The sequence below is a fragment of the Rhinatrema bivittatum genome, chromosome 17, assembly GCF_901001135.1.
Source record: "Rhinatrema bivittatum chromosome 17, aRhiBiv1.1, whole genome shotgun sequence".
Classification (NCBI taxonomy): Eukaryota; Metazoa; Chordata; class Amphibia; order Gymnophiona; family Rhinatrematidae; genus Rhinatrema; species Rhinatrema bivittatum.
This window is the reverse complement of record NC_042631.1, coordinates 53,006,333-53,027,657: the sequence shown is the minus strand read 5'-3', so window position 1 is coordinate 53,027,657 and position 21,325 is coordinate 53,006,333. Positions and strand designations below refer to the sequence as shown.

The 21,325-nt window shown below is 41.3% G+C and overlaps 1 protein-coding gene across 3 annotated transcripts in view; it reads left to right on the top strand.

Annotated features, from left to right (window-relative positions):
* LOC115079454 (histone-lysine N-methyltransferase KMT5B-like) overlaps positions 1-21,325 on the top strand; it is a 400,353-nt gene that overhangs the window by 173,349 nt on the left and 205,679 nt on the right. For all 3 annotated transcript variants that reach the window (XM_029583070.1, XM_029583071.1, XM_029583072.1), the window contains exon 3: positions 19,982-20,091. In XM_029583070.1, the coding sequence (XP_029438930.1) occupies positions 19,982-20,091 (110 nt within the window). The remainder of the gene's footprint in view (positions 1-19,981; positions 20,092-21,325) is intronic.

Sequence of the window (21,325 nt, the reverse complement as noted above, 5' to 3'; positions counted from 1 at the left end):
TACATATAACAGTGTGAAAAGGAAATATTTAAAATATTCAATAGTACCTTTTGAGTCACTCGGATAGGTTCAAATGAGCATGGACGTCACATGTACTGTGATCTCAAAAATTCAAACAGCGAACTGACTGGAATAAGAAATAAATCTTAACAATGAATATCGCACCGGAATGCATTCTTTTTTTGTACTCTTTCAGAATGTTGTTCTTTACAGCGGATCGCTATAGCCGAAATAATATCACGTTTATTAAGAAAACCCAAATAATTTCCTATATATCCAATTGATCAAAGGACCCATATTATCCATATCTTCCAATGAACATTCAAACTTTAAAAGCTGGTGCCGTGGGGAAGTGATGATACTAAAAATATTCTATTTAAGATATGGTACCCATAAAGCTAAACATGTGCTGTAACCGCTTAATTAAAAATCACTTAGAAACCAAATATTGAATGAACACCGTTTTAGTAAATAATATAAACCACGTTGAGTTTACATATGGCTTCCATATATTTCATTTTTATATTTTTAACGGCACTTATGCGTTTATTATTCAGTTACTGTGCAGAGCTGCACCAGGCTGGTTGACAGCCTATATAAATTAATCTAAAAGCAGGAACCACTAAGCATCGTTGTTTAAAAACAGGATCTTATAAAAATTATGCCGCTAAAAGCAATATGTAATATACAAAAATGAAATCTCTAAAACTAAACAGAATTAGCCTACAGTAAGTGATTAAAACAATAGATTTTTACCATTCATAGATACGGCACTCCCGCGTTCGCTTTATAGACGCTGTACAACCCTGAAACACGCTGACAGACAACGTTTTTTATAGTGCCACCTCGTTGTTTAAAAAAGCCCGATCTTATAAAAATTCTGCCGCTAAAAGCAATGTGCAATATCCAAAAATAAAATCTCTAAAAATCAGTGGAATTAGCTTACAGTAAGTGATTAAAACACAATGGATTTTTAAGTATATTTACCATTTGTAGATACGGCACTCCCGCGTTCGCTTTGTAAACGCTGTACAGAACTGAAACACGCTGACAAACAACGTTTCTTATAGTGCCACCTCGTCTTCCAAATCTCGCGATAGCAGCACATCTGTATTTAATCTTCTAAGTGCATACAGGGCAATGTGTGCATCCAACTCATTTAAAAGGTACAGATGATATATTAACCTGATAAATCTAACTTATGGGCTCCTTCATATATTTTATAATACGTGCAAGTACTGCCATCTTTAATAGTAAATCCCAAAAAAACGATTAAATATGAACATTAATGAGAGAAGGAACACTATATTCAATGAATTTTCACAACTATATCAAACTATAGACTCTTTTAACCTATTAATATCAATATACCTTAATGTTACAATATAAAAAGGAAGACCATAATAAATATTAATTTCTATTTTTTATGTTGTCCTGAAATATTGAGTGTCAAACTAATATTAAAAGGTACTATGTAAAAAGCATTTGTGGTAAATTTTGAATGGAAGTATTGAGGCTTCTACCATTAGCAGAATTCAAAACCAGGGGATCCTGCCTTGATAGAAAACCCCCACTTCTACTCTATTTCCCTACCCTTTCTGCCTTGAGACAAAAAGTTTACTTTCAGAGGTGTGTTCGAATCTACCACAGAAATTTATTCATCAATAATTCATGCAGCACTTCATGCAAAATAAACCAGTCAGTTTATTGTAAAAATATTTTCTTTATTTCAGATAAAGAAAGGCATGAATAAAAATCTCTAAATGACTAAGAAACACTTTTATGTTCAAATCTTAACTTTACCAGAGTATATCCTACAATCAATGTCACAGCCATTAATAAGGAAATTGAAATTATTAATATCAGATAAATGTCTATCAATGTCATCTTTTAGAAATCAATGCATTTCTAATACATCTGCCAATCTAGAAACATTAGCAATTTAAAGGTTCTCATATACTTGAATAAATGATTATATATTTACCAAAATCTGAAGCACCCGCTCTGTGTCTCTCTGTATCACGTGCAAAGAAAGTCAAAGTAGCACTCCTTCTTTCCTTCCGACTGCTCTCAGTTTTATACTCTTAAAACCCTTTGATTTCTTTGATCCAGGGTAACTGTTTCTTTTCTATCTATACATCTATCTTTTAGCCTTTGAAGAACTTCATTTCTAGAGACCTTGACTGAGGTTCAATCAATTTTTCATATCACAATATTAAAAATTAGGAGTTATTCTTACCCTGTTTTTAAAGCTTTGCCCATTCATTAATTTGATGCCAAACTAACAATCTTTTAGTCTTTATTTAGCTTTCTTTGTAGTATTGAGAGAAAATCTTTTTCACTCCCTTCTTTCCCAAGATTCACGCTTGACTGACTGACCATCTGTTTTTAGGATGCTCAAGGTCATAAAATGCAGATGCTTTCTTTCTTGAGATAAGCATTAGGTGGTAAACAAGTTTCTCAAGGTCTGAGAAGGGGGCAGTGTGCTGGAGTTTTTTTCAGCACAGGCCTTGACTAAAGTCATGGCTTTTAAAAGTAAAGGCTTATGGGTATTAAATGCTAACATGTCTCTTTATGGCTAATTGATTACTGACTTCACTAAATATTAGTAATTATCAATAAAGCACAAAATATTAAAATATTTTCTGACACATTAGAGGAGCTATTCCAACATCAAAGGTCACACATGAATAGTGTATTCACTGAATAGTGTATTCACTTTGTATATATCACACACATAAACAAATAGAAACAATCAAAAAATAAAAATATAAAAAAGTGAAAAAAGATAATAAAGTAAATACATTTAAAGAAAAATAGAAAAAGTAAAAAATAAAAAAATAAAAATGAAAAATGAAAAATAATAAATAAAAAATGAAAAATAAAATAATAAATAAAAAATGAATAATGAAAGAATACAAGTTTGAACCTCAGAGGTAGTCTAAAGATATACACTAAGGTCAGTTTCTTCATTAAGACCCATCGGGGAAATAGACATAAATTCAAATATGAACTGTTGTTCCAGCCTAAGTAAATGATTATCAAAATCTCCTCCCCTCCAATTCTTAACTGGCTGTTTGATAACGCAAAACCTGTAATCTTCGAAAGTGTGACCCATCTGTATAGAATGTGTGACCAAAGGTTTTCCTTCACATTTTCTATTAATCGCACTTTTGTGCTCAATTAACCTTCTATTCAATTGTCTAATAGTCTTGTCTATGTAGATTTTATTACAAGGACAGATGGCAATATAAATAACGCCTGTACTTTTACAGTTGGTTAAACTTCTGAGTTCAAAAATTTTTCCCGTAGTTGGAATAGATAAGGTTTGTGTTTTAAGATTCACCGAACAAACACTACAATTCCCACAAGGGCCATGTCCAAATCTATTGTTCTTAAGATATTTAATCGGTGGTAAGGCTGATGGTGACACACATTCTTTCAAATTTTTGTCGCGTTTGTTTGCAACCATTATATCTTTATCTTTAAAGAAAGGAAGAGACTGCACTATATGCCAATGTTTCCTGATAATCTTCATGATATCTTGAGAAAGGCCTGTGAACGTCAGAGGGCAAATTACCTTTTCATTTTTAGTCAATTTCTTAACCGGTTTTAACAAAGCAGAGCGTTCTTGTCTTTCGGCCTTTTTGAAACAACTGTTAATGCATGCTTGTGGATAACCCTTTTCTCTGAATCTCTTTTTCATCTCAAATGATCTTAATTCAAAACTATCATTGTCAGTACATATTCTTTTCAAACGTAGAAATTGGCTGTATGGCAGGTTTCTTATCTGTGGGGGTGTTCTTAATTAATATGTCTAACCAGATTGCGTTTTTAGACATATTAATTAAGAACACCCCCACAGGTTTCCAGACAGATTTATATCGAAAACCAATTGATATGAACAAACTTTTGGCATATGACAGTTGCCATAATAAATCATTGATAAGAAACCTGCCATACAGCCAATTTCTACGTTTGAAAAGAATATGTACTGACAATGTAAAAGTACAATATAATTTAGCAAATTTTTTAGTTTACTTTCCTTTTTTTGTTTTTTTATTTTATTTTTATTTTCTTTTGTTTCTTCTTTTTTATTTATTATTTATTTTTTTCCTCCTATTTTCCACTTTGTGGGTCATATTGAATATCCAATGTATGATCACTCAAAAGGTAGTTTTATAAGATATACACAAACACTCCCTTTCCTTATGTTATTATATTTATGAGTGTGTTGCAATGGTATTTGTACACTCAATTGTACATGTGGTTTACAGAATTGATACATAGTGGTTAATATATACATACAAACATTTGAGATATATGTCTACTTTTTCATTCTATAATGCAATATGTTTATTATTGATTTTGATTTTATTTATTTTATATTAATATTTTTATGATTTTTGTATTACAATTTATTTGTTGATACAAATTTACATGTTTGTATGTCTCTTTTACATGTTTTTATCTGTTTGAAATAGCCTCTGAAGCAGCTTGTATAGCGAAACTCGGCCAGAGTCGGGCAGGCAAGAGTCAATAAAGTCCATTTTACCGATTCCACCTTGTTGTGTGTTTGCTGTCAGACATTTGATAAAGGGTACAAGGCAGAAAACATATATTACGGGTATTGGGGATGGCACTGGATTTCCTCTTACCAACTGAAGAGATCCTGGAGATTTCTCGGACTTATTATCGTAGACTGTATAGTGTTGAGGCCTCCGATCAGGAGGCAAGAGACATTCTTTCAGGGCATTTCATTACCTAGAATCTCCCAGGAGCAAGTGACAAAATTAAACATGTCTATATCTGAAATGGAAGCGTTCAGGGCCATCACTTGCCTCAAGGGGGTAAAGGCACCTGGGGCAGATGGTTTTGGTCTGAAATTTTATAAAATTCTTAAGTTCCAACTGTTATTAACTTTTACAACGTATGTATAATTATGCTCTTCAGCATGGTTTCGCTTCCCCCTCTGTGAACCAAGCTGTTATAGTCTTATTTATTTATTTATTTGTTTAGTTTTTTTATACCGGTGTTGGTACATACCTTCACACCGGTTAACAATGTTTCTTAAAATAGTAAAAACATAAAATACATAAAAAGGAATAAAAAGTACATAAAATTCATAAAAAAAAACCCAAGAAAAGCAATCATAAAAAATCTAATACATAAGTAAATTAAAAAAGATGCTCAAATCTAGAACTAAAATTATAAAAAAGAACTAAACTAAAATGATGCTTCTAACTAGCTACTACTTGAAAAGCTTGAACAAATAACCAGGTTTTCAAAGCTTTCTTAAACTCTTTTAAGTTACCCTGAAGCCTTAATTCAACGGGTAGGGAATTCCAAAGACCTGGACCTGCTAATGACACCGCCCTTTCTCTAACAGATGTAAGTCTGGCTGTGGAAACCGAGGGGATTGCCTGCTGACTGTAAATTTTGCTGGGGAGTATGGATGCGAATAACAGCATTCATCCAGTCTACCTGTTCGGCATAGACCGCTTTATGTATTAAGCATAAAGTTTTTTATATTGAATTCTAAATTCAGTTGGCAACCAATGTAGCGCTGCAAGGACTGGGGTAATGTGATCTTTTTTGTTGGTGCCAGAAATGAGTCTGGCAGCAGAATTCTGCAAAATCTGAAGAGGTCTAATCAATGTTTTTGGAAGACCCAACAACAAAGAATTGCAATAATCTAAATTTGTAAATATTAATGCTTGCCTAAGAAGGAGAGAGATTTGGGGAGTCCTGCATCCTATCGTCCAATATCATCTTTAAATGTGGATACTAAGATGCTGGTCTCTATCTTAGCCTGAGATTAGGGACAGTTGTTCCCTCATTAGTAGGTTCAGATCAAACAGGATTCATGCCAGGTAGACATGGAGCTAACAATGTTCATAAAGTGTTGGCGAATCAGAGTAGAAAGAGGGCATGTCTTGAGGCAGGAATGATTCTCAGGCTGGATTCAGAGAAATCCTTCTGATACGGTTAATTGGCAATTTTCCTAGCATGTAGCAGATGAACTCAGGACCAATAGGTATAGTGTACTCCTGATAGCAGTTGGAGACGGATCAGATTTCAATTTGACGTCAGCCCTAGTACATATACCCCTGCAGGAAGTGCAGCTCTTCAGTATTTTCCGTCTCCATAGCAGTTAGGGACTCTATGCATGCTAGCATAGCGTTAGAGAAATTTTTACCAAAGAAACCCAAATTGAGAAGAAATCTTACCTCTACAGACGAGCCCCGCTCTCCTGCGGTAATACCTGTTGGGTCTCTCCCCCAGTCGAGATTCCCAAGGTAATTTCCACGATCCCTCTGAGGTGAGCCTCGGTCCGGCGGCCAACCCTCGGCAGGGACCTAGCCCCCAACATCGGGTGAGGCTGAGAGGCAGCAGGTGCAACCTCGAGCGTGGCAGTGAAGGTATTTTCTCTCTTCCCGGAACGAAACCGGGAAGCGCCGGGACAAGGTAAGGTAAAAATCTTGTTAAAAGTCTCCGGTCTCCGAAGCTCGAGGAGATGCACAGGTTGCCAGCCGGGACCAGTGCCACCGGGTTGATTGGCCCTAGCAGGGCTAGACTCCGTCAGATCCGAGGTTCCTCCCTCGTGGAGACCCTCTGGGGTAGTCGCCATATTGTCCGCGTGGTCGCCGTCGCCATTTTGGCCCTGTTTGCCGCCCTGTCCGCTGTCTCGATTTGTGCGCAGAGGCAAGCTGTGCGCACAAATACCTTGTGCACACAAGCGAAGCGCATTGCCACGCGCTCACTGTGCTGGGCGCATAACTTTGACCCGTGCACACAACAGTGCGCACATCGCTCTACACGCGCGCGCCATACCTACACGTGCATCTTCGATGCACACCGGAGCGCACAACTGTATTGTACACGCACAAACCATGGCACCGCCTGCATGCCCAGCATGCCACATTAGAGCTGCACAACATGAGGAGGCCACGGCCCTGGGTATACAGTGTGAAGAGGCCTTAGGGGACCCAACTCATGACCCTCCCCAACCGTTACCGGACCCCAGCCCCTTGAGCGGTAGGTAGGACCTAGCATCACACAGTGGGACCCCCCCTCAAATGGGGCTCCCCAGGGACACGGCTCCCCCTAGTCTAGACCCAGCTATCTCCTGGGTGGAATTCTTCAAAGTTCTGCATACCTTCGTCCACAGGCAACCGGGGCTTCCTACAATGCAGCCACAGGCACCACCAGAGGACCTCGACATGCCAGGACCCTCTATGCCCAGGGAAGTGATTCCACCGCCCAGAAGCCCCACCTTCAGGGACACAGACATCTCAGATGAGGAGTCAGAACCCCTGGAGGAAGGGGAACTCCCGGGGACAGAACCCCATCGAACCATGAGATGCTTCTTCACCAAGGACGAACTTCCAGACCTGGTCACGCACAGCTTAAAAGAGCTTGCCATCCCGGGCACTAGTGCCTCAGGGGAACCTAAGATGAACCCACTACTAGAAGGACTCCGGCAGACCTCCTGCCATTTCCCATTATTACAAGCCGTCCAGCAATTAATTGACCTGGAATGGGATGCCCCAGAAACCACGTTCAAAGGGGGCCGGGCTCTGGCAGCTATGTACCCTCTGGACCCTGCCACCAAAGATCTCCTGGCATGTCCGAAACTGGATGCCATGGTCTGCGCGGTCTCGAAGCGCACTACTATCCCAGTGGAGGGAGGAGCAGCACACAAGGTTGCTCAAGACAGACGTCTTGAATCTATCCTCAAACAATCCTTTGACGTCTCCATTATGTCTTTATAGATCGCGGCCTGCTGTGCCGGGGTGACATGCGCCTCCTTAGCACAGACCAGGAACAACACTCCTGGGGAAGCCCTGGAACCAGCTGTATCATTCCTCGCGGACGCCGCTTCAGATCTGGTGCGCACAGCAGCTGCAGGAATCTCATCCGCCGTGGCAGCCAGAAGACAAATCTGGCTCCAAAACTGGTCAGCCAACGCATCCTCCAAAACGAGACTCACAAGGATGCCTTTCAAGGGAACACTCCTGTTTGGAAGCGAACTAGAGAAACTAGCCAACAAGTGGAGCGAGTGTCCACTGCCGCGGCTACCGGAGGACAGGAATAAGAGAAACCAACGATCCTTCCCCCGAACCTCCAGGGGCAGAGGATCACAGCGCTTCAACCCATATAGAAGCTCATATCAAACAGCACGCCCCCCAGGCTGGAACCAGTCCTTTCGGAACAAGCACAATAAAAGGGGAGCCAGCTCGGGCCCAGGCCCCAGCCACACCCCACAATGAAGATCAGCCGACCCATCCAAAGGAAGAAGCCATAGGGGGCAGACTGGCTCTATTCTACCAAAGATGGGTCGAGATACCTTCGGACAAGTGGGTCTTATCCATCATTCGAGAGGGATATTACCTGGATTTTCACCCCCCCCCCCCCTCTGGACAAGTTTGTGGAATCTCCCTGCCACGACCAGATTACTAGCCTTGGAGGCTATAACACTGGTTCCTCCACAACAAATAAATACTGGCCATTATTCCGCGTGCACCCTTATCTAGACGAATGACTGATCAGAGCGAAATCCCCAGAGGAAAGCCACCAAGCAACCAACAGAGTCAAGACTCTACTGGAGAGCCTCGGGTGGGTGGTCAACACAAACAAGAGCTGCCTTCAGCCTTCCCAATCTCTAGAATGCCTGGGAGTCCGGTTTGACACCATACAAGACAAGGTCATCCTGACACCGACAAGGAGATCAAAACTGATGACCCAGTTACGAACCCTGTTTAGCGAACTTTGCCCCACAGCATGGGATTACCTATAAGTCCTCAGCCTCATGGCATCCACACTGGAAGTAGTCCCATGGGCACGAGCTCACATGAGACCCCTACAACGCTCACTACTGTCACAATGGAATCTACTTCCCAGAACTACACCATACGGCTTCAGCTCCCGGTCAGAGTTCGGGCCCAACTACAATGGTGGCTACAGGAGGCCCATCTGAGCCAGGGAACGAGACTATCCTCCCCAACCTGGATCCTACTCACCACGGATGCCAGCCTATGAGGATGGGGAGCACACTGCCAGGAGCTAACCGCCCAAGGGCAATGGAACAAAGAAGAGTCGGGATGGAATATCAATCGCTTAGAAGCCCGGGCAGTCAGACTAGCCTGCCTATGGTTCGGTCACAGACTCAGAGGCAAAGCGGTCAGAGTAATGTCAGACAACGCCACAACAGTGGCCTACATTTATTTATTTATTTATTTGAGGTTCTTTATATACCGCCATTCGTTTAGTAACATCATGTCGGTTCACATTTAACAATATTTTAGCAGCAGCGCTAGAACAGGTAGCAATTAGCAGCAGTGCTTTACAATTAATGTTCAACTTAAGAAAAGACCATTAGGATATTATAACAACACTAAGTTTCTAACAACGCTGAGAAAGAGCGAAGTAAAAGTTGATACATGGCAATGCAAACAGGGAGGGGGGTGACTGGGGGGAAACTGAATTTGAAGGGAAAAGATATTTACATTAGATTAATACATAGAGTAAATACATTAGATTAATACATAGAGTAAATGCATGGAGTACAATAAATAACTAGGCGTCAAATTTAAAAGGAGATAAAAGGAGTGTCTTAGGTAACTCAGAAGGATAAGGCATATTTACAAAAGATTAGTCTCAGGTAAAAGCTTGTGGGGATTTGTTGGATATGAGGTTGGGTATTTTATGTAAAGGCTTTTAAGAATAACCATGTTTTGAGTTTCTGCTTGAATTTTTTCGGGCATAATTCCTGACGAAGATCAGGTGGCATACTGTTCCAGCAGGAGGGGCCAGCTATGGCAAAGGCACGTTTTCTGGTTGTGTCGAGTCTGGTAGTTTTGTGAGGGGGTAAATGAAGTGTGGCTGCATGTTGCGGTCTGGGGGTTCTGGAGTGTTTATGGAACCGAATGGCATTATTGAGCCAGGTCATGTTCTCAGTGTATAGGGTCTTATGTATTAATGATAGTACTTTGAAGGTGATTCTTTGAGCAACAGGTAGCCAATGTAATTCTTTAAGTATGGGAGTGATATGATCTGACCTTCTTGTATTGGTGAGGATGCGGGCCGCAGCATTTTGTAACTCTTAGCGAACAGCTAACTAAAGATCTCCCTAATTTGGACTGCTCCAACCCCAACTCTGCGCTTTTCACTTGGAGCAGTATCACGGAAACAATTGCCAACAAACTATGTCCGAAAATGACAAAAATCATCAATTGGTCACAAAAAACGAAACAACCATGGTTCTCCCCAGAACTTAAACAAATGAAGCTAGACCTCAGACATAAAGAAGGCACATGGCGTAAAAACCCTAACACCAAAACTCTATCAGACTACAAACGCTTCCTCCATCTCTACAAGACCTCTCTGCTACAGACTAAAAAGGAATTCTACGCAAACAGAATCCATGATATACAATATGATGCCAAGGCTCTGTTTTCTTTTGTTTCACAACTCACAAAACCCTCTGCCCCCACCATCCCTGATGAACAGGCTCAATCTAAAGTCAATGATCTTGCACGCTTCTTTCAGGATAAAATTGCAAACACATTGGCACTTCTCCCCACTAATACAATAACCCCAGTTTTCAACTCCAACACCATCTATCACCCCAGAAACACCCTTGACTCCTTCGAACCTACTACCACCATGGAGATAGAATCCGTTCTCAAAAAAAAACAAAAAACTTCTGCTTCTCATCCCCAGCACCATCTCCAGTTCACTTACCAATATCATAAACTGCTCCCTGGCCCAAGGAATCTACCCCGACGAGCTAAAAACAGCATCTTTCAAACCCCTCCTAAAGAAACCCAATCTAGACACAAAAGAACTTGCCAATTTCAGACCCATATCGAACCTGCCGTTTCTAGCGAAGCTCACAGAGAAAGTTGTTAACACACAACTCTCTGACTTCCTTGAGGAAAATAAAATTCTTTACCCTGCACAGTATGGTTTCCAAAAATCAGCCAGCACAGAAACCCTCCTCATCTCACTATCAGACCACATCCTCATGGGACTAGATAAAGGGCTTGCATACCTACTGGTCTTTCTAGATATCTCATCGGCATTCGATACGGTAAACCATGCCATCCTCCTAAATCGTCTTTCAGAAATTGGAATCACGGGTCTTGCCCTCAATTGGTTCAACTCATTCCTCAACAATAGAAGCTACAAGGTGAGAGTCAACAACATAGAATCACCAAGTTATATATCAACGCTAGGCGTTCCACAAGGCTCATCATTATCTCCAACCCTTTTCAATATCTACTTACTACCCCTCTGCCAACTACTCACTAACCTACAATTAACATACTACCTCTACGCAGATGACGTTCAGATATTGATCCCCATAAAAGAAACCCTGACAAAAACACTCGATTACTGGGAAAATTGTTTGAAATCCATAAAAAGTCTCCTTTCCAGCCTGAACCTGGTGCTCAACGCATCCAAGACAGAAATCCTGCTCATCTCCCCTGAACACTTGACTAACACCGATTCTACTTCCCCGGACACACATATTTCTCACACAAGAGATTTAGGAGTCATACTAGACAATCATCTAAACCTAAAAAAATCAATCAATAATATCACCAAAGAATGCTTCTACAAGCTTCAAGTGTTGAAAAGAATTAAACCTCTCCTCCACTTCCAGGACTTCAGAACTGTCCTCCAATCTACTCTATTTTCAAAGACGGACTACTGCAATGCATTGCTCCTGGGGCTCCCCATCTCGGCAACAAAACCGCTACAAATGCTCCAGAACGTAGCAGCCAGAATCTTAACTAACACTAACCGAAGCGCCCACATTACCCCTATCCTCCGTAACCTACACTGGCTGCCAATAAAATACAGAATTCAACATAAAGCACTCACCATAATACACAAAACCATTCACAAACAATTCACCCTAGAACTACAGGCTCCACTCAAACTCCATGCCTCAGACAGGCCCATCAGAGAGGCATATAAAGGAATGCTGCAAGTCCCACCTACCAAATCCACCCGGCTAACAACCACCAAAGAACGTTCCTTCTCTACAGCAGGACCAGTCCTCTGGAACAAACTACCGCCTGATCTAAGACTGGAACCATGCCTCCACACCTTCCGAAGGAAACTTAAGACGTGGCTTTTCCTCCAAGCCTTCCCCTAACACAAATTAACTCGTCATACCCAGATCAAGGAACTTAATATCTATTAATTTCATAACATATTAGTTGATAATTACCTAGTTAATCTCTATCGCTCTTACTCCTACTTCACTTATTCCTAGCTACACTAGCTCCCAAGTTCAATACCCCTGTTTATTGTAACTTTGATTTTTCGACCTTTCTTATTTATGTTTACTTTGGTTTTATTTTTACTTTTGGTTTCCCCTGTTCCATGTAAACCGGCCTGATATGAATCCCATTCATGAAGGCCGGTATAGAAATGTTTTAAATAAATAAATAAATAAACATTTGTAGCGGCAGGGTGGTGGAATTGGGAAGGCCTAACAGGAGGGCGTTACAGTAGTCGATTTTAGCAGATAATAGGGTTTGAAGTACTGTACGGAAATCACATTGGTATAGGAGGGGTTTTAGTTTCTTTAGGGTGTGCAGTTTGAAGTAACCATCTTTTATAGTATTATTGATGTGTTTTTTAAAATTAAGATGGTTGTCTATAGTGACACCTAGGTTTTTGACATTTTCAGTAGAGATAGTCAAAGGGAGAGGAGAGAGAGTGGAGGATTCTTTGTTGTTGTTTTTGTTGGGGGTGATTATCATAATTTCTGTTTTGTCAGGATTGATGGCTAAGTTAATGCTGGTAAGGAGTGCGCTGATGTCTGTGAGGGCAGTTTCCCATTTTTTGAGGGCATTGTTCAGAGAGTCAGTGATAGGGATGACAATTTGTACATCATCAGCATAGATGAAGTACAAGATACCAAGTTCAGAAAGGAGGTGACAGAGGGGGAGGATGTATATATTAAATAGGGTAGAGGATAGGGCAGATCCTTGGGGTACTCCATGGTTTATGTTGTATAGTTGTGATTCTTTGTCCCCAAAGTTGACTTTGTATTGTCTATTTTGAAGGTAGGACTCAAACCAGCGCAGTGGGGGTATTAGCTATACCTATTTCACTGAGTCGGGTAATGAGGATATTGTGGTTTATGGTGTCAAATGCTGCCGATATGTCAAGCATGGCTATGAGGTAGGAGTGCCCTTTGTCAAGCCCAGTGAGATGAGATGAGAAGGGTTTCGGTGCTAAAATGCTTACGAAAGCCAAATTGAGTAGGTGCGAGAAAATTATGCTTTTCCAGGTAATCTGTAAGTTGTGTGTTTACAATTTTTTCAAGAATTTTTGCTAGGAAAGGTAGATTGGAAATGGGACGGTAATTAGCGAGGTCAGAAGGCTCAGCTTTGGGTTTTTTGAGTATGGGTTTGATGATGGCTTGTTTCATTGGGGTGGGAACTTCACCATGGTTAAGGGAGCAATTGATAATGTTAGAAATGTGGGGAGCAATGATTTCGGGGATAGATAAGAGGAGTTTTGTAGGTATGGTGTCACTTGGGTGTGTGGCTGGTTTCAATTTTTTAATAGTGTTTTCAATTTCTAAGGAGCCGGTGAGCTCAAAGGAGCTGAAGGTGGCATGAGGTGTATTGGGAATGGGTTTGGTTGGAGGATTATTATTAGGAAAGCGGGTCATGATTTTTGCGATTTTCTCATGAAAGAATTTGGCAAGTTCTTCACTTCTCTTTTCAGCATCTTTATCAAGGCAAGGTGTAGTGTTGGGTTTTGTCAATTTGGTTACATATGTAAAGAGCGCATTTGAGTTATATTGCAAGTCATGAATTCTTTTGGGATAGTAGTTCTTTTTAGCATTGTGAGTTTGTTCACGGTATTTGTTTAAGGTTGTTCTGTAGGCATTGTGTCGTGTCATCAACCGTCAGGGAGGAACCAGAAGCCAACAGGTGTCTCTGGAAATAGACCCCCTAATGTCATGGGCAGAAATGAATGTTCAAGAGATCTCTGCCGTCCACATTGCCGGGAAAGACAATGTCGCAGCGGACTACCTCAGCAGAGAGAGTCTAGATCCAGGAGAATGGAAGCTGTCAACCACAGCATTCCAATTGATAGTAAACCATTGGGGAAAACCAACCATGGACCTCCTGGCAAGCCGGTCCAACGCCCAGGTACCCAGTTTCTTCAGCCGCAGGTGGGAACCCCAGTCCCAGGGAATCGATGCCCTGGTACAGACCTGGCCACAGGAGTCTCTGTTATACGCCTTCCCGCCGTGGCCCCTATTGGGCTCGATCATCCACAAGATAGAACACCACAGGGGGCCAGTACTTCTAGTGGCCCCGGACTGGCCAAGAAGACCATGGTACGCAGACATGCGAAGACTGCTGGCAGGGAACCCCCTGCCGCTACCTCAACACAGAGACCTGCTTCAACAGGGACCGATCCTCCACGAGGATCCAGCTCGATTCTCTCTTACGGTCTGGTCATTGAGAGGACTCGCCTAAGGGAGGAGGGGATACTCGGGGGCAGTAATTGAATGTGCATAGAATTAAATATTTGGGAGTCTGGATACCTCAGACTTAAGGTCTCTTTGAGTTCAACTTTAGGGATTTATTGGTTGGTTTTGCCCATCAGCTACAAATCTGGAAGGATTTGCCTGTCTCTCTATTTTGGAAGGAATGGTCTTTTCAAAATTGCCAAAACTGTTAATGTTTGCAGATGTGCCATACTGGTTAACACTGACTGATTTGGCATATTTGAAATCTATGTCCTTGCAGTGTCTATGGCGGGGTAAGCAGCCAAAAATAGGTTATGACTAACTAGTGCAATCAAAAGACCAAGGCGGAATATACTGGAGATAAATTTAAATATGACACATTCCAAATATTGGAGGAAATGACTACCCCTTATTCCCTGCTGGGGCTTATCCATCTCTTGGATGCCTCTCTGCCTAAGGAATTAAGAGGAAATATATTGCTGAAGTCTATGATGGGTGTGTGGAGGTACTTGCGGAAACAATTGGGTTTGCAAGCAAAAGCATCAATTCTTTTTAACCATTTTGAATAATATACATTTTGGGGCGGATTTTAAGAGCCCTGCTCGCCTAAATCCGCCTAAATCCGGGCGGATTTAGGAGAGCAGGGCCCTGCGCGCCAGTGCGCCTATTTTACATAGGCCTACCGGCGCGCGCAGAGCCCCGGGACTCGCGTAAGTCCCGGGGTTTTCAGAGGGGGATGGGTCGGGGGCGTGTCGGGGGCGGGCCCGATCCGCGCGGCGTTTTCGGGGCGTGTCGGGAGTGTTTCGGGGGCGGGCCCGGGGGCGTGGCCGCGCCCTCCGGACCCGCCCCCAGGTCGCGTCCCGGCGCGCTAGCGGCCCGCTGGCGCGCGGGGATTTACGTCTCCCTCCGGGAGGCGTAAATCCCCCGACAAAGGTAAGGGTGGGGTTTAGACAGGGCCGGGCGGGTGGGTTAGGTAGGGGAAGGGAGGGGAAGGTGAGGGGAAGGTGAGGGGAGGGCAAAAGAAAGTTCCCTCCGAGGCCGCTCCGATTTCGGAGCGGCCTCGGAGGGAACGGAGGTAAGCTGCGCGGCTCGGCGCGTGCCGGCTATACGGAATCGATAGCCTTGCGCGCGCCGATCCCGGATTTTAGCGGCTACGCACGTATCTACTAAAATCCAGCGTACTTTTGTTTGCGTCTGATGCGCCAACAAAAGTACGCCAAATCGCGCTATTTGAAAATCTACCCCTTTGTATCTGGGATGGATAATCAAATTTTTCGGGACTGGAAGAGGTGGGGGCTGCATAGTATTCTTCAGAAGATGAAGATGATGGTGGCTTTATAAGCTTTCAGCAAGTTGAGTATTTTCTCCATTCCCACTGAGCATTTCTTTGGTTCTTACAAGTAAGACATTTATTTTCTCTTTCTGGATATTTTTAAAGCATCTTTCAGGTTAGACATTCGTTTGACTGCGGAGATGGAGCACATTTCAATGGGAAAGAACTTCATATCGCACTGGTATAGGTTTTGTAAAAAAAAAAAAAGTCATGTTGCCCCTGAGTTCATAGAGTCTAATAGATTATTGGAAGCATGAAAGTGAAGTGACCTATACTTTTAATGTTAATGCCCCATATTGCTTATAAATTCTGAAGCCATCATGTCAAAAAGCCTGACACTGAACCGTGTTTCGAACCATCATTCTTTCACAAGGGCTCGAAATCCGCGTCTATAAAACACAAAAATTATATTAAGTAATTTTACATAGCATTATTGATGCAGGCAAAAAGTGGACCCATACTCAGACTTAATACTTTAACACCCGGACATATTAGGCATGCATAGACCAGCCATTAGCTCACTGTTTTGACGACTCTCCCGACAATCATGATGGTAGCTTAGCATTCTTTTTCCAGCTGTTAACCCGGAAGTCCTTGCATCTCAGCTATTTAACGTACGCTGCTGTCACTCATACTACATGACGTCATTCAGTCCCTCCATGGGATTGGTGGATCTTCAAACCTCATTTATATCCTTAATATAATTTTTGTGTTCACCCTCCCGTCTTACAACCCTCCCCTCCTCTTTCTCACACCCCCTCCTCTTTCTCACACCCCCTCCTCTTTCTCGCTCCCCTCTCCATCTTCTCACACACACACACTATCTCTCTCTCTCTCTCTCTCACTGGGGCTTTCATCTTCGCCGCGAGCGGAGCGCGTCCTGCGGTACTCGGGAGCCTTCATCTTTGCCGCAAACGGCACTTTCATCTTCGCACACTCCATTCGCGGCATGCTGGGGTCTCCTCTGCCATTTTCTGCAATTCTGTGCAGGGGGGGAATTCTGCACAAATTCTGTGCTCCGCAGTAGTGCAGAATTCCTCCAGGTCTAATATATATGTCTTCAGAATAAGAACATAAGTGCCATGCTGGGATCAGACCAAGGTCCATGGAACCCAGCATCCTGTCGCTGACCATGGCCAATCTGGGTGCAAGTACTTGGCAGATCCTATAAAGTAGATCCAGTTTCTGTTACTTATTCCCAGGATAGCAACAGCATTCTTTAATTTATCTGGCTAATGTTTTATGGTCCCAAGAAGCACGAAGGTAGGCGATCTAAAAAAGCCGTTAGGGAAACAAAAGAAATAGATGCCTCGGTCTTTTTCAATTCACCTAATCTTCCTCAATACCCCCTACCCCTTCCTCCCCCCCCCCCTTGAAATTCTTAAAGTTCTTGTAAATCTCTTGTAAATTCTTGTAAATATTTGCCTTCATTCCTAGTTATCAATCTCCATAACTTGTAGATCTCTTGTAAATACTTGTACATTTTTGCCTTCATACCCAGTTATCAATCTCTATTACTTGTTTCCTGTTGATATGTTTTGATATGTGTTCTCTGTGAAGCTTCTTGCTATCTTTAGTTAAATGTAAACCGAGATGATGTTCCCAAAGTATTTCGGTATATAAAAATGCTTAAATAAATAAATAAATTCTTTATTGAAGTGGAGACTCATCTAAAATATTACAGCCCGACTCTGGCCTAGTTTCGCCGTTCGTCATAATCTCGTGAATAATTGTTACGAGTGGAGACCATAATCCGGACATGAAGTGCAAGGAACCAATAATTGAATCGTATTCACGAGATTATGACTTACTTTTAAAGTGACAAGATTCAATGCCATTGCAGATAACATATGCACAGACATAATTGATATACAAGCCTACAGCTTGTTGAGCCACCTTGAGTCCAAATAAAAAAAAAATATATATCCAAAATATATATATATCTAAGCCCCTGAGGCAGCCTTTGTGAGAATGGCGAAACTCGGCCAGAGTAGATACGTCTCTACTTCAATAAAGAATTGAAAAAGACCAAGGCATCTATTTCTTTTGTTTCCCTAATAATGTTTTATGGACTTCTAGTCTAGGAACTTGTCCTAACCTCTTTGAAATCACACTATGCTAGTTGCCTTTCATCATGTCATCTGTTAATAGAGTCCACAGCTTCATTGGATGCTAAGGGAAAAAAGTACTTTCTACAACTAGTTTTAAATCTGTTGATTGCCAGTTTTATGGTGTGTTCCTTTATTTTTACATTAGAAAGGGTTAATAGCGTTCTTTATTTACCCTTTCAACTCTATACATTCTACATCATATCTCCTCTCAGCCCCCTCTTTTCCAAGCTGAAACATAGAAAATGACGGCAGAAAAAGACCAGTCTGCCCATCTATTCTGCCCAGCAAGCTTCCACACTTATTTTCCCATACTAATCTGTTTCATCAACCTTGTTGGTAACTGTTTGATTCAAATTTCTTGCCATCCCCTTTCATTGATGCAGAGAGCAATGTTGGAGTTGCATCAATAGCGAGCATAAGGCTTATGGTTAAGAGTAGTAATCGCCGCATCCAGCAAGTTACCCCGTTGCTTGTTTGCCCAGACTGCACAGATCGATGCCTTGTTGGATGTTGTCTGAAAGTATATCATTTTTTCCCCCCTAACGTTGAAGCAGAGAGCAACGCTGTATATGCTTTCAAAGTGATGTATTAGGCTTAATTGGTTTAGTGTAGTAACCGCTGTAATAAGCAAGCTACCCCCACACTTGTTTGTTTACCCAAATTATGAAGTTCAGTCTTTGTTGGATGATGTCTGAATGCAAATCCTCTTTTCCACATTGCCCCCTGCCGTAGAAGCAGAGAGCAACGCTGAATATGTATTCAAAGTGATGAAGAGCCCTAGCCTGTGAGGCTTCTCATCATAGAAGAGCCATTCCATCCCCTTTATCATTTTTGTCACCCTTCTCTGTACCATTTTGAGTTCTGCTAATTGCACCCTCCTCCCTAGAGGTTGGTTCAAATTTTTTATAGCTTTATATTGAACTGTTAATTGTCAATTGTTAGAGCAATACATAGATGCAGTTTTTTACTATGTTGCAATGTTACAATGTAAAGATAATTTGACCTATGGTCACACTATCACTTAAGTTATTATGTAAAGCGATGTGATACTTATGTTTGAATATCGGTATATAAAAACAAATAAAATAAATAAACTGAGACTAATATCTTACATGCTCAGTAGAGCATTCTAAAAAGTTTGAACTTGACTAAATGCTGTGATCTGGGCTCAGTTGGCTGACATTACCCCTGTCACAGGTAAGTAATTCTGCTATCCTTGGTATAGTTATCCCTGCCTCTTTTGTTGCCTTTTCTGTGGATAGAATAAGTCTAAATGATCTGCTATTAATGCCTAGGAAAAAGATGTGGCATTATAAAGTACCAGATCTTAAGAATATTGGCTCAAGATCTTTGGGCCTGTTATGGAAGGTTGAGTTCTGTGTAAAGAAGGTAAGTCACACCTGATAAAAAGATCTATGGGCTGTGTAAAAATCCACTGGCATTCAAGTTTTGTTGAAGCAGTCCTTAAGTACTTTGATGCATCAGAGTGACTTGATTCAATATGTGTTTCTTGGGAACGTATTTATTTACTTATAATTGTGACTTTCTAAAGATATTATTAGATTTTCTTTAACAGCTCACCACCTTTGTAGAGGAGGAATAGCCTAGTGGTTAGAGAAGCGGGCTGCGAGCCAGGGCAGTTAGGGTTCAAACCTGCTGCATCTTGTGACCTTCGGGTAACTCACTTCACCCTCCATTGTCTCAGGTTCAAGATTGTGAGCTCTCTGGGGACAGGGAAATACCTACAGTACCTGAATGTAATCCACTTTGAAGTACCTGAAAAAGATATAAATATATCTGACTATTGCATGCACCCTCATAAAAGCAGAATATAAATCAAATAAATAGAATTGAGAACAGTTTGTTTTCCATGGCTCTAATGCCATCTATGCAGAAGTGAACTTTATGAAAGTGTTAGAACTTGGAAAAAGCTTCTTTTGGACAAGGCATGCAGCAGGTCACAAACAACGTTACTGAATGACCACTCTTAAAATGTTTTCTGTTCTTTTCTTCCTGCTACAGGTGTTTATTTATTTACGAATGTTTGCACCTGAGAGTGGATTTGAAATATTGCCATGTAATCGATATTCATCAGAGCAAAATGGAGCCAAAATTGTTGCAACAAAGGAGTGGTAAGTATATAGCAGTTGTGTGTTTCTTCTGAATCTTGCTGTGCAGTAATATTGTGAGAATATAGCAGGCACAGGAAAATTTCTGAAAATACAGACTTTGTCTCTCATTGACTAACTCACAAATGTATATACTCAAGCCAGTACACCGCAGCTAAAATAAGTTTAGGTAACTTAGCCAACATGCAGCAAGAGGAACAGGATGAAAAGGTATAAACGATATTGATTTGATGGGGCAGATCAAATTGGTGGAAGTATGGAACTATATGTAAAATGTGGCATAGAATCAAGCAAGATAAAAAACCTGCAGGAAACAAAATGCACCATGGAAGCCTTGTGGATAGAAATTCCATGTTCAACAGGTAAGAGTACAGCAGTGGGTGTTTACTACTGGCCTCCTGGCCAAAATGAAGAACATTTCTGTGAAATCTAGCTGAAATTAAAATTTGGCAACACAATATAAATGGGAGATTTCAATTACCCTAATACTGACCGAGTCAATGTCTTATTGGGACATGCTAGAGAGGTTAAGTTTCTAGATGTCATAAATGATTGCTTCATTGAGTAGCTGGGCCTAGAATAGACGAGAGGTCAGCCATTTTAGATATAGCCCTCAGTGGGAATCGTTTAAATTTTTTTTTTTAATGTTTCATGTATCATCATTCCATGTAAGAATCATTAGTTCATAACTGTTTACAGGTAAAACATTCATAACTAATGAGTGTTGCAAGGTGGATTGTGACCTGATATCAGAGGTTATGGTGGTGGGAGGTGCTAAACATAAGTGATCATAACGCATCAAATTTGTCTCATCACTGGAGGAAGGACATTAAGTAAAGCTACTATAGTAGCATATGACTTTAAAAAGGGAGTCTATGATAGAATGGGGAAACTAGTTAGAAAAAACTAAAAGGAGTGTTTGTAAGGGTTAAAAGTTTGCATGAGGAGTGGACGTTGTTTAAAAACACCATTTTTGAAGCCCAGATAAAATATTCCATGCGTTAAAAAAGATTGAAGAAAGACCAAACAACTGCTAGTGTGGTTTAATGGTGAGGTAAAGGAGGCAGTTAAAGCTAAAAGTGCTTCTCCCTCATGAGAGGCTTCTAAGAAAACTAAAAAGTCATGGCATAGGAGGCGAGGTAATGTCATGGATTACAAACTGGTTAAAAGACAGGAAACAGTAGGATTAAATGGTCAATTTTCTCAGTGGAAAAAGGTAAAGAGAGTGCCTCAGGGA